The sequence below is a fragment of the Musca autumnalis genome, unplaced genomic scaffold, assembly GCF_047663935.1.
Source record: "Musca autumnalis isolate F117 unplaced genomic scaffold, ASM4766393v1 scaffold_4, whole genome shotgun sequence".
NCBI lineage: Eukaryota > Metazoa > Arthropoda > Insecta > Diptera > Muscidae > Musca > Musca autumnalis.
In genome coordinates, this window is record NW_027411977.1 from 229,775,903 (window position 1) to 229,789,251 (window position 13,349).

Consider the following 13,349-nt stretch of genomic DNA (forward strand, 5'->3'; position numbering starts at 1 on the left):
AAAAATTATATCCCAAAGACCTAGAAAATCGGAAAAAATAAGAAAAATCCGAATGAAAAACCAAAATTAATAATAAAAAAGGAAATATTGACAAAGAAATTAAAAAAATAAATAGAGCAAAAAACCCAAAATTAAAATAATAAAAAAATATTTGCTAAGGGAAATTGTGAAAAATTGCACGAAATTGGATCCCAGATTCCTAAAAATAGCAAAAATTTAAGAAAAATCTGAACAAAACACCAGAATTGGAATAATAAAAAAATAAATATTGACAAAGAAATTAAATAAAAATTAAAATAAAAAAAAAAATATTTGCTAAGGGAAATTGTGGAAAAATATACAAAATTAGATCCCAGATTCCTAAAAATAGCAAAAATTTAAGAAAAATTTAATAAAAAACTAAATATTGACAAAGAGAGATAAATTGAGAAAAAAATATTTGAAATTAGATTTCAATGTCCTAAAAAATTTGTAAAATTAAAAAAATAATAGGAAAAATGCAAAATTGAGAAAAAAGTCCTAAAAATTGAGAAAAATTGAGAAAAAATACAGAAAATTACTTCCCAAAAACCTAAAAAAAAATTCTGAAAACTAAATAAAAAAAATTCTACAACAAATAGAATCACAGCAAAAGAAAGCAGAAAATTACTTCCCAAAATCCTAAATAATCGGGAAAATTTCTGAAAATAAGGAAAAATTTCAAAAAAAAAAAAAAAAAAAAGGTAAAAACTGAATTTTGAAAAAGAGAGAATCTTAGAAAATATTTTTTTTTTGGATAATTAAATATTTGAGTCATCTTCAAATATTGTGTTTTGGAGGCTGAATAAAATTATAAAATTTTGTGTCAACTTTTCGAATTAGTATTGAAAGATGACTAAGGTGTGCCAAAATAAAAAAAAAATGTTTGAAAATTAATAATAATAGTTATTAAAAAAATATTAAAAATTATTTTGCCAAAATTGAATAGAAAATGAAAATATGAAATAAAAATTTTGAAATTTTTGAAAAATAGATATTGAAGCTGACCATTGATAATCAACAATTTTCAACGAATAATGATATAAAAAACAAATTATAGAGAAAAACAAAGTTTGCTGAGAAAAGACTTGCCTGGAAAATATTGTAAATTTCAAGAAAAAAAAAAACGGAAAAAAACACCTTTCCAAACTTGGACCCAAAGCTGGCCAAAATTATTACACATTTGAAAACAAATAATAGAGAAAAAACAAAGTTTGCTGAGAAAAGACTTGCCTGGAAAATATTTTAAATTTCAAGAAAAAAAAACGGAAAAAGAACCTTTCCAAACTTGGACCCAAAGCTGGCCAAAATTATAACACACTTGTCAAAAACAGATTAACATCAGGAATTGAAGGAAATATTCAAAAAATTGAGCTCCACGGAAATTATTTCTAAACAAACTTGACTTGGAGACAAATCAAAAAAAAAAATATTGAATAAAAAATCCGAAAAATACAAAATAGGCGAAAAACTAAAAATTTTTCCTTGACCGGATCTTGAGAATATCTACAATTTCAAAAAAGATATCAATATTTATCTGAATTAAAAAAAAGCATCTCCGAAATGGATAAATTTTAAATTTCGAAAACAAATTTGAGCAGCAAAAATAACAAAAACAAACTCCGCACCTTCAATACTCCAACAAAAACCTAGTACACAGCAAAAAGAAAACCCTCAAAATGGCCAAATTGTCTGCGGTAAGGGCTAAAAATCACTATCTGGGCCTCGGCTTGCTAATTCTAAGCCTAAATCTCTGCGCGGCAGTACATCGCTACGATCAATCGTCCTCCCTAGAATCCAGCAATCCCTATTATCGCACTTCCAGCTCCGGTGAAGTGGTGGGCTCCGCCTCCATGTCGGCGGATGATGCCTCTTTCCCGCATCACAATCGCTGTGAACCCATAACCATTTCAATATGTAAAAACATACCCTACAATCGGACAATTATGCCAAATTTAATAGGCCACACAAAGCAGGAAGAAGCTGGCCTTGAGGTTACACAATTTGTACCGTTGGTGAAAATTGGCTGCAGCCCAGATTTACAGCTTTTCCTGTGCTCCTTATATGTACCCGTTTGCACAATATTGGATCAACCTATACCACCCTGTCGTTCGCTGTGTGAATCGGCTCGTGTTTGTGAAACCCTAATGCGTAATTATAATTTCAATTGGCCCGAGAATTTGGAATGCTCCAAATTTCCTGAACATGGTGGTGATGCTCTGTGTGTGGCGGAAAATTCCACCGCATCTACGCCACCACCAACCCGGGTTTCGAAAAAGGTTACAACACGGAAAAATTACTCCGGCATGGATAGTCCTCATCCACATCGTGATATTGGTTTTGTTTGCCCCATGCAAATGCAAACGCCGCAGGATATGGGATATTCGTTGAAAGTTGGAGGAAAGGTAAGTCAGATTTTCTTCACTTTAGATTTTTAAGTTTAGTTGCAGCTAATTCAAATGAAATGGAAATCGAATGTCTTGAAGATCAGGGGCTCAAACCTGTCATATGAAAAAAATTATAAAGGAAATATATTTCATTTCAAATTTTCATAGGACAAGAATACAGGCCCAGGAATAAAAAAAATTAAATACGTAGCGTCAGTGTAATTGTTGCATAATCTTCAGAGTTTTTGGTATTCTGCCCAGAGATGGTCTGTATGACGATTTTTTAGGTTTCCGACTGTAAGAAAGTTGTAAACGTCGAAAACGTCATATACTCGTAGAAAACGTATAAAAAGTAGTAAATGTCATAAACGTCAAAATATTAAGGTTGCCATCATATTTTTCACTTAATATTAATTCTGCAAGCCTGTCTTTGTTATTGAAGAGGGTCCGTACCCTTTTTGAAAATAACAGCATATTTTTATTAATATTTTAATTTTTAAAATAACTGAAATAATTGAACAATAAATTGGATTATGCACTTAGTACGCCATCTACAATATATTCCGAACACTACCACTTTTACGTAGATTCAAAGAATTTGCGGTTGAAGTAATAAACAAACATATGTATAGTGCCCATATAATATAAAAAAAAATATAAAATGTACATTTTAGAGTGAAATCTTTTTATGCCTGTTTTGTAATAAAATAGGATCTCAAAAAAATAATAATAAAATTAGTTTTATTATTATGGAAAAACATCGATTTTTAGGATATAAAATTCGTTTGTTTATTCTGTCAAAAACCTTGTTAGTTTGGCTAGGTTTACGACGTTTCCGACGTATGTAATATACGTCAGAAATGTATGTCATTTACGTCATCATTGTAGACAGACCATCTCTGATTCTGCCTTGTAAAATCACTACTTGAATTCTTCTGTGTAGAATTTGCGCCCCTACAAGTCCATATACCTGTATAAAAATAAAAAATATTTTTTTGAGAAAGTGAAATTTACCCACTAAGCTCGGATAGTGATGAATGTTTTTCAACAGGTAGGCCCCGTCTCCCCGATCGCGACTATAAATATCTTTTATGGAAAAGTGCGTTACTTCTAGATCTCTTACGCTCAGAAAATTCCCTTCTGGATATGTGCAAAATTTCGGCTACGGCCAAACTTGCTTTTGTAAATAGCCTGTCTTCGTTCGAGATTTGAACTTATATGCTGCCGGCTAGGGACTTGATGACCTTGTTCCTACTTTTCAGTTTGTCGTAAATATTTGTGGCTTGGGCGCACTACTTGAAAGTAGTGTCGAATGTGACCCCTAAAATTTTGGGGCTGTTTGTGGTCGGAATTCTGCTACCGTCGAGTACGACATTCAATTATCTTTCAAACTGCGCTGTCCATGTGGTGAACAGAGTGGCTGTAGATTTTGTGGCGGAAATCTGCATATTCCTGTTGTCAACTGCCCAGCCAAACATACTCATCCTAACTCCAGTGGAAAAAGGTGGTAAGATCGGTTAAATATGAGTTCAATCTCTCACAGATGTCATCAGGGAAGGTACATGACGCCAGGATCGTGCAATCATCCGCATACGTTACGATCTCGATGCCGTCTGGAGGGGGCGGAATACAGGAGAGGTGGAGGTTAAACTGTTCCGGAGATATCACCCCACCTTGGGGAACTCCCTGCTTCACTCTACTGGGTTTGAACATCTTTTTCCTGAATTCGACATATGACTGGCGTCCACACATATAATTGATTATCCAATGTTTCAGACTTGGCCGGATAATTGTCTGCTCAATGTCCTCAAAAAGCGTGGAGTGCCTGAAAATATCAAAGGCTTTTGATAAGTCAGGAGCGACCATCACTGTTCTATCACACGGCTGTCTCTGGTTGAGTCCTTGACAAATATATGTGGAGATGGCGTGCAGCGCTGTTGTCAACTGCCCAGCCAAACATACTCATTCTTCAGTGGATCTGTGGTTACACCCCATGGAAGCAGCCACTTTGCTGGAACTGTAGATAGACCCAGAGCCAGATTTAACAGAAGAACTAACATACAAACATAATAATAAACACTGTTACAACAACAACAACAGAGATTTTCTATTGGCTATGTAAGGCCTTAAGAGGTCTCCTGTTGTCCACAAAAGACTTCACGAGGTCTTTTGTTGTCTGAATAGGATTTCAATAGAACTTCTGCTTCATATAGAGGACTACAGCGGGATTTTCTCTGGTCTATAGAAGACCTCAATATGTCTTCTGTTGTCTTTAGAAGACCACGAAATTTTCTATTGTCTATAGAGGTCTTCTGTCGTTTATAGAAGGCCTCAAGTGGTCTGATGTTATCTGTAGAACTTCAAGACGTCTTCTGTTGTCTGTAATAGACTTGATGAGACCTTTTGTTGCCTTTATAGATAATACCTCAAGAGGTCTTCTATTAAAAACATCAATTGGTCTTCTGTGACAAGACCCAAAAGTGGTCTTGTGTTACCTACAAGAGGCTTCCTTACCTCAAGAAATCTTCTGTTGCCTACAGAAAAACTCAAAATAGGTTCTGTTGTACATAAAACATGTCATGTGGTTTTCTGACGTCTATAAAAGTCCCAAGCGGTCTTCTGTTGTCTTAACAACACTGTAAGGTGCCTTCTGATATCTGTAGACGATCAAAAGAAATCGGGATATCTTATACTTACTTACTTAGCTGGCCCATTACAGAACATTTGTTCTATAGGCCGAACTAAGAAGAGATCTCCATTCCTCTCTATTTGTTGCTTTGCACTCTGGAATACCGCGCCTTGTCATCTCATCATCCACTTGTTTGCGCCATCTATTCCTTGGCCTGCCAATTCTGCGTGCACCGCCATGTGGCATGTATTCATACGCCTTTTTAGCGGGTTCATCATCGCTCATTCTTATGATATGGCCTAGCCAACGCAATCGCTGCATCTCGATACGTTTAACAATATTGATGTCGTTGTATAGCAGATTCAGCTCGTGGTTCATGCGACGTCGATATTCACCGTCAACGCAGGTTGGTCCGTAGATCTTTCGAAGAATTTTTCTCTCAAACACTCCAAGCACTGCCATGTCTGCTTGCGCAAGTACCCAGGCTTCGGAGCCATACATCAGCACGGGTAGTATCAGTGTTTTGTAGAGCGTTATTTTTGTTTGACGAGATGTGGCTTTGTTTTTAAACTGCTTACTTAATCCAAAGTAGCATCTGTTGGCCAATACAATTCTTCTTTTTATTTCACAACTGATGTCGTTTGTTGTGTTGACGGAGGTGCCGAGGTAGACGAAGTCTTTTACTACCTCAATATTATAGGAACCAACTTCCACAGTCGGTCCGAGCTCAATGGACGCATTGCGCGTCGACACCATCAACTTGGTCTTCTCACCGTTTAACGCCAGACCCACTTTAGCAGATTCTCCTTCGACCTTTATAAAGGTATCAGTTACTTCTTTTACTGATCGACCCATGATGTCTATATCATCAGCATAAGCAAGTAACATGTGACTATTGGTGTAGATTGTGCCACTTCTTTTGACGTTTGCCTCTCGTATAACCTTTTCTAGCAGGATGTTGAAGAGGTCACACGAAAGGCTGTCTCCTTGTCTGAAACCTCTTTTGGTACCAAACTCTTCGGAGAGGTTCTTTCCTATTTTAACTGAGGACCTCGTGTCAGTTAAAGTCATTTTACAAAGCCGGATGAGCTTTGCGGGAATACCAAATTCAGACATGGCTTGGAATACCTTTGAGCGCAGCGGACTGTCGAAGGCTGCTTTATAATCGACAAAAAGGTGGTAGGTGTCGATCTGCATCTCTTGGGTCTTCTCCAGGATTTGCCGCAGGGTAAATATCTGGTCAATGGTGGACTTGCCAGGTCTAAAGCCGCATTGGTATGGTCCAATAATCTCGTTGACCATTGGCTTTAGTCGTTCGCACAATATCCCTGACACGATCTTGTAGGCAATAGGGAGTAGACTTATGCCCCTATAGTTAGAGCACACAGTCTTATCTCCCTTCTTGTGGACGGGGCACAGGATACTCAGGTTCCAATCGGCGGGTACTCGTTCTTCCTGCCAGATGGTGCTAACTAGCTGATGAATACACCTTATCAGCGTGTCGCCTCCGGTTTTGAACAGCTCGGCTGGTAAGCCATCGGCCCCTGCTGCCTTATTATTCTTCAGCCGATTTATTGCTGTCTTTACCTCATCTTGGCTGGGCGGTATACATTCAATACCATCTTCTGGGATTGGGACTGTGGTATCTTCGTCGTCTTCGCTGCTATTGGATACCAACAGATTTGAAAAATGTTCTTTCCATATCCCGAGTACACTATCTGTATCAGTTACCAAATTACCTTGCTGGTCTCTACAGGAGGATGTGCCTGTACCAAAGCCATCAGTTTGATGCTTGACTCTTTGGTAGAATTTTCGGACTTCATTCTGGCTCCTGTACATCTCGATTTTGCTGTATCTTATGCTGTCTATAAATGTCCTCCAGAAGTCTTCTGTGTTCTATAAAAGATCTCAAGAGGTCTTTTGGTGTCTGCAAAAGACTTTAAGAGGCCTTTTGTACCTTTAAAAGACTTCAATAGGTCTTCTGTTATGTATTGAAGACATCAGGAGGTTTTCGGTGGTCTATAAAAGACCTCTAGAGGATTTCTGTTGTCTACAGGAGACCTCAAGAGGTCCCAAAAGTTCTCTATTGTCTATTGAAGAGCTCAAGAAGTCTTCTGTTGTTTATAGGAGACCACAAGGGATCAGAATATCTTCTGTGGTCTATAGAAGGGCTCAAGAGTTCCCCTATTGGCTAAAGAAGACCTCAAGTGGTCTCCTGTTGACTATAAAAGTTCTCAAGAGGTCATCTGTTGTCCATATAGGACAACAACGAATCATGAATTATTCTGTTGCCTATAGAAACCCTCAAGAGGCTTTTGGTTGTCTATAGATGGCATCTATATGTTTCCTGTTGTATTTAGAACTCCGCTAGATATCGCCTGTGGCCTGTAGAAGATCACAATGTCTCTATAGATTTTCTGCAGACTACAGAAAACCTTAGGAATCTTTCTGTGTTATTTAAAAGACCTCACGAGGTCGTGAAAAGACATGAGGAGGATTCATGTTGTCTATAGAAGTCCTCAAAAGGTCTTCTATTGTCTTTAGAAAACCTCAAGAGGTCTTCTTTTGTCTATAGAAGACCCCAAAAGGTCTCTGTTGTCTATTGAAGAGCTCAAGAAGCCTTTTGTTGTTTATAGGAGACCACAAGGGATCAGAAGATCTTCTGTGGTCTGTAGAAGAGCTCAAGAGGTCTCCTATTGGCTAAAGAAGATCTCAAGAGGTCTCCTGTTGACTACAAAAGTCCTCAAGAGAAACTCTCACGAGGTCTTTGGTTGTCAATAGATGGCATCAATATGTTTCCCTGTTGTATTTAGAACTCCGCTAGATGTCGCCTGTGGCTTTTAGAAGATCACAAGGGCTCTAAAGATTTTCTGCTGTCTATAGAAGACCTTAGGAGGCTTTCTGTAGTATATAAAAGACCTAACGAGGTATCTTGTTGTCTTGAAAAGGCATCAGGAGGATTCATGTTGTCTATAGAAGGCCTTAAAAGGTCTCCTATTGTCTTTAGAAAACCTCAAGAGGTCTTTTTTTTCTATTGAAGACCTCGATAGGTCTACTCGTGAACACAAGGGATCCGGAGATTTTCTGTTGTCTATAGAAGACCTCAAGAGGTCTTCTGTTGTGTACAGAAATCCCCAAGAGGACTTTTTGTCTACAGAAGGCCTCTATTGAATACCTCAATAACTTTTCTGTTGTTTAGAAGGTCTCCTGTTGACCTCAAGAGGTCTTCTGTTGTCTATAAAGGATAACAAAGGTCTTCTGTTGTTTATATAAGATCTTAAGAGGTCTTCTGTTAACTATAACAGACCTCAAATAATCTTCTGATGTCTATAGGAGACCTTAAGAGATATCCTGTTGTCTATACAAAACCTCAAAAGATCTTCTGTTGTTTATAAAGCATCACAAGGAGTCAAGAGGTCTTTTGTTGTCTATGGAAGATCTCAGTTAGTCTTCTGTTGTCTATAGAAGACATCAAGGGGTAGCCTGTTGTATTTAAAAGACTTCATAACGTCTTCTGTTGTCTATAGAAGACCTTAAGAGGTATTCTTTTGTCTTTATAAGCTCTCAAGGGGTCATTTGTTGTCTATAAAAGGCCTCAAGAGGTCTTCTGTTGTCTATAAAAGACCTGAAGAGGTCTTTTGTTCTCTTTAAAAAGCATGAAGAAGTCTTCTGTAGTCCATATACAATCAAGAGGTCTTCTGTTGTCTATAGAAGACCTGTTGGCTATTGAATAGCTCAAGAAGTCTCCTGCTGTTTATAGTAGACCAAAAAGAATTAAAAAATCTTCTGTGGTCTATAGAAAGTCTGTTCTGTTTTTTTTATAAGATCTTAAGAATCTTCTTTTGACAGACCTCAAATGATCTTCTGTTGTCTATAGAAGACCTTATGTGGTCTTTTTTGTCTATAGAAGACCTTATCTGATCTTCTTTTGTCTATAGAAGACCTAAAGATATCTTCTGTAGTCTATAGAATAGCTGTTGTCTACAGATGACGCCAAAAAAGTTCGGTTGTCTCTAGAGACCACAAGGGATCTGGATATATTTCAGGGTTTAAAATGCTAACACCATATTAGGAAAAGCACCGAATATTTGAAGCTTTTCCTGCTAAAATTTCTTCGAAATATGTTTGGCAACAATGAACAACGGCAACATGTAACAACAAATTTCACAAAAATATTGCTAGCGATGCTAATGCTATAATAAAATAGCATCGGACACGCATACTCATATTTTGCAGCACACATGATCAACACATATCAGAAAAAATAATAAACGACAAAGTTTCAAAGGGCTTAGACAGGTTTTCAACAAACAATTGTTTTTGAGATCAGGGTTACCAGTGTAATGCATTAATAATCACGATATTATTAATTCCATTTTTTCGTTCAAAGGACATGTGCATTTTTGGTGAAGCCGTTCAATATATACTTTTTATTTTTAAACAATAATAATTAGTATTCTTTAGGTTCTACCATATGATGGAGGCATTTTGACATTCAATGACACCTTTTTATACCCTCCACCATATGGAGGGTATAATTAAATTTGTCATTCCGTTTGTAACACATCGAAATATTCGTCGGAGACTCTATAAAGTATATATATTATTGATCAGCATAAAATTCTATGTCGATTTGACCATGTCCGTCTGTCCGTCCGTCCGTCCGTCCGTCAGTCCGTCCGTCTGTCTGTTGAAATCAAGATACAGCTCGCAATTTTAAAGATAGAGAGTCAAAATTTGGTACAGAAGTTTTTATTACCTGCAGGATGGTTGGTATTGAAAATGGGATATATCGGTCCACGTTTTGATATAGCCCCCATAGAACGGTACCTCCCGATTTTCGATATTTTTCAGGTTTTAGCTTCATTATCCTACCAAAATGGCTGAAATTTGGTACGTAGTCTTCTTATGGGTATAAAACTTTCCCCCAGAATTTTGTCGGTATCGGTCCACACCTTCATATAGCCCCCATAGAACGGTACCTCCCGATTTTCGGTATTTTGAAGGTTTTAGCTTCATTATCCTACCAAAATGGCTGAAATTTGGTACGTAGTCTTCTTTAGGGGTATAAAACTTTACCCCAGAATTTTGTCGGTATCGGTCCACACCTGCATATAGCCCCCATAGAACGGTACCTCCCGATTTTCGGTATTTTGAAGGTTTTCGCTTCATTATCCTACCAAAATGGCTGAAATTTGGTACGTAGTCTTCTTTAGGGGTATAAAACTTTCCCCCAGAATTTTTTCGGTATCGGTCCACACCTTCATATAGCCCCCATAGAACCGTACCTCCCGATTTTCGGTATTTTGAAGGTTTTAGCTTCATTATCCTACCAAAATGGCTGAAATTTGGTACGTAGTCTTCTTTAGGGGTATAAAACTTTCCCCCAGAATTTTGTCGGTATCGGTCCACACCTTCATATAGCCCCCATAGAACGGTACCTCCCGATTTTCGGTATTTTGAAGGTTTTCGCTTCATTATCACACCGAAATGGCTGAAATTTGGTACTTAGTCTACGTTGGTGGTATAAAACATTCCCCCTGAACTTTGTCGGTATCGGTCCATGCCTTCATATAGCCACCATAGAACGGTACCTCCCCATTTTCGGTATTTTGAACGTTGTGGCCTTAATATTCCACCTAAATGCGTGAAATTTGGTATTTAGACTTTGTTGGGGGTACTCAAACTTCCCCTCTAAATTTGTCGGTATAGGTTCTCGCCTTCAGATAGCCCCATGGAAAGGTACCTTGTGGTGGAGGGTATAACAAGTTCGGCCCGGCCGAACTTAACGCCGTTTTTACTTGTTTATTACTGTGTTGGCAACTCTAATCACAAAACCACCCTCAGTTGCTAATTCGCTGCGACGAATGGTTTAGCCGTGTGTGTCAATATTGTGTAGCAGTTGAGGTGTACAGCTAATGCTAATATGTTTATATGCTGGCTTTTAAACCCTGTTTTTTTATAAAAGACCACAAGTGGTCTCATATTGTCTTAAGTAGACCTCAAGAGGGCTTCTGTTGGCTGTAGAAGACCTTAAGATGACTTTTGTTGTCTATGGAAGACCTTAAGAGATCATCTGGTGTATACAGAAAATCTCTAGAGGTCTTCATGTGTCATTAGAAGACCGCAATAGGTGTTCAATTTTATGTAGAAGACTTCAAAAACACCTCAAGCTGACTGTTGTCAATACAAGTCCTAAGGAGGTGTTCTGCGGTTTATAAAAGGCCTCAAAAGGTTTTCTGATGTCTTTAAAAGGCTTCAGAAAATCTTCTATTGTCTATAGATGCCCCTTGTAGGTCTTCTGTGGTTTATAGAATACCTCAAAAGGTCGTCTCTGGCCTATAAAAGGGCTTTTTTTTGGTCTAAGAAAGGTCTATAAAAGGGCATTTGTGCCATGGGCATTTAAATGCCAAGAAAACATGGATTTTTTAATGATATTTTGCAAGTCTCTCGAGGCAACAGGAAATGGAAATCTTTTTTAAAAAAAAGTTGGAGTCAATTTGGTCTGTCTGTCTGCCTTTGACGAATTTGCCGATTTGATGCAAACTTTGCTATTTACAATATTTTCTCCAAACTGATATAAAAATTTAAGACTTCAAAAACACCTCAAGCTAACTGTTGTCAATAGGAGACCTAATGAGGTGTTCTGTGGTTTATAAAAGCCCTCAAAAGGTCTTCTGATGTCTTTAAAAGGCTTTAAGGAAATCTTCTGATGTCTCTGGCCTATAAAAGAGCTCTTCCTTGGTCTAAGAAAGGTCTATAGAAGGGAATTTGTCCCATGGACATTTAAATGCCAAGAAAACATGGATTTTTTTTAAAAATATTTTGCAAGTCTCTCGAGGCCACAGAAAATGGAAGCCTTTAGCCTTTATACAAATGTTTTTGGGCGAAATTTTTTTTAGACAAGTTGGAGTCAATTTGTTCTGTCTGGTATAATACCTTTGACGAATTTGCCGATATGATGCAAACTTTGCTCCTTACAATATTTTTTCCAAACAAATGTCAAATTTGAAGTCCTCGTTATGCTAAAATGGAAATTTCTATCAGCAGGAAAATCAGGCTGCTTCAAACCGGGCTTTCCAAGTAAATTTTTTCGAAGCTAATTTTATTTCTGCAATTTTTTTATTGTTTTTAAAATCTTACGAAACAAAACTAAATATAATTACTTTCGAACTCCGTTATATCAAACTTCTGTAACACGAGCGAATTAAATCAATTTAATTTGTTCCTTTTCCTTTCTTTATTTCAATTTTAGTTCTCTTTTTTTACTTTTCCCAATTGTAATCCTCGACCATTAGCTTCTAATGAAGTTTATTCTATACCATTACATTTGTGATAATCTCTCCATATCCTCATTGAATTGGAATTAAAACTATAATTTTCTCCCTCCTCTATTTCCTTTCTTCCATTCTTCGTTCATTTCATTATTTGCCACTCGTAATTCATATTGTATTTTTTTAATTGATTACATGCTAGGGGTAAACATGGAAAATGGAAGTAAAGAAAATAAAGGATAGAAGTGTAGAGATGATAGAGGCAGTGGCGTATCGGCATAGAAGTCGAAAGGAGAATGTTATAGTTTAGACGCTGTATGTTAATGGAATTTTTTGTTGATCCTGGCAAAATTGTTAATAAAAGGAATGTGAAGGCTTTATGGGATAGGCTACAGTACAATTTATCGTGGATAAAGACCATTCGTCATTGATTTTATGATGAAAAATATTTCAAATAAATTATTGCGGTATCACCCACAGAAACCCAAAGGACCACTTTTTTCACTTCATTTATATAATATGTTTGAATTTTTAGACACTGTATGTTAATGAAATTTTTGTTTTAAAGAGAAGAGCATTGCGAAATTACCTACGACCCCGATGATACCAGATTAAAGTCATTACCAGATTAAAGTCATTACCAGATTAAAGTCATTACTACAATTAAATACGATTATGAATAGAATTCTCTATTTCTGTAACATGTTTGTTTTCACTCTCACGAAGCTTAGCCGGGGATTTGCCACACTTGCAGAGCGATTTAATGGCATATAATGATGTTCGCTAAATCCGTTATCCTTGTATTTTTGTTCCATTAATAGACAACTAATGGATAAAAATATCCAAACAAAACCAACACCCACCCTTCAAGGCTAAGCATGAAGGCAATAGAAAAATAGAAGATAAAAAGGAAATGGCCAATGTATTTTTCCATGTTTGTTATGCCAGTAATGTTGTCTACAACATAATTTTAACGCCACACAAAGAGAGAAGACAGACAGAATGCTAGACAGACGGACACACACTTATCTAAAAATAATA

At 37.0% G+C, this 13,349-nt stretch overlaps 1 protein-coding gene across 2 annotated transcripts in view; it reads left to right on the forward strand.

The window, feature by feature from the left end:
* Positions 1-13,349, forward strand: part of fz (frizzled class receptor) — a 320,654-nt gene that overhangs the window by 770 nt on the left and 306,535 nt on the right. Inside the window, exon 2 of one of the 2 annotated variants that reach the window (XM_073981433.1) lies at positions 1,079-2,423. In XM_073981433.1, coding sequence (XP_073837534.1) covers positions 1,698-2,423 — 726 coding nt within the window. In that variant the 5' untranslated portion in view covers positions 1,079-1,697. Of the gene's footprint in view, positions 1-1,012; positions 2,424-13,349 lie in introns of both variants that reach the window. The other variant, XM_073981432.1, reaches the window with a different exon arrangement.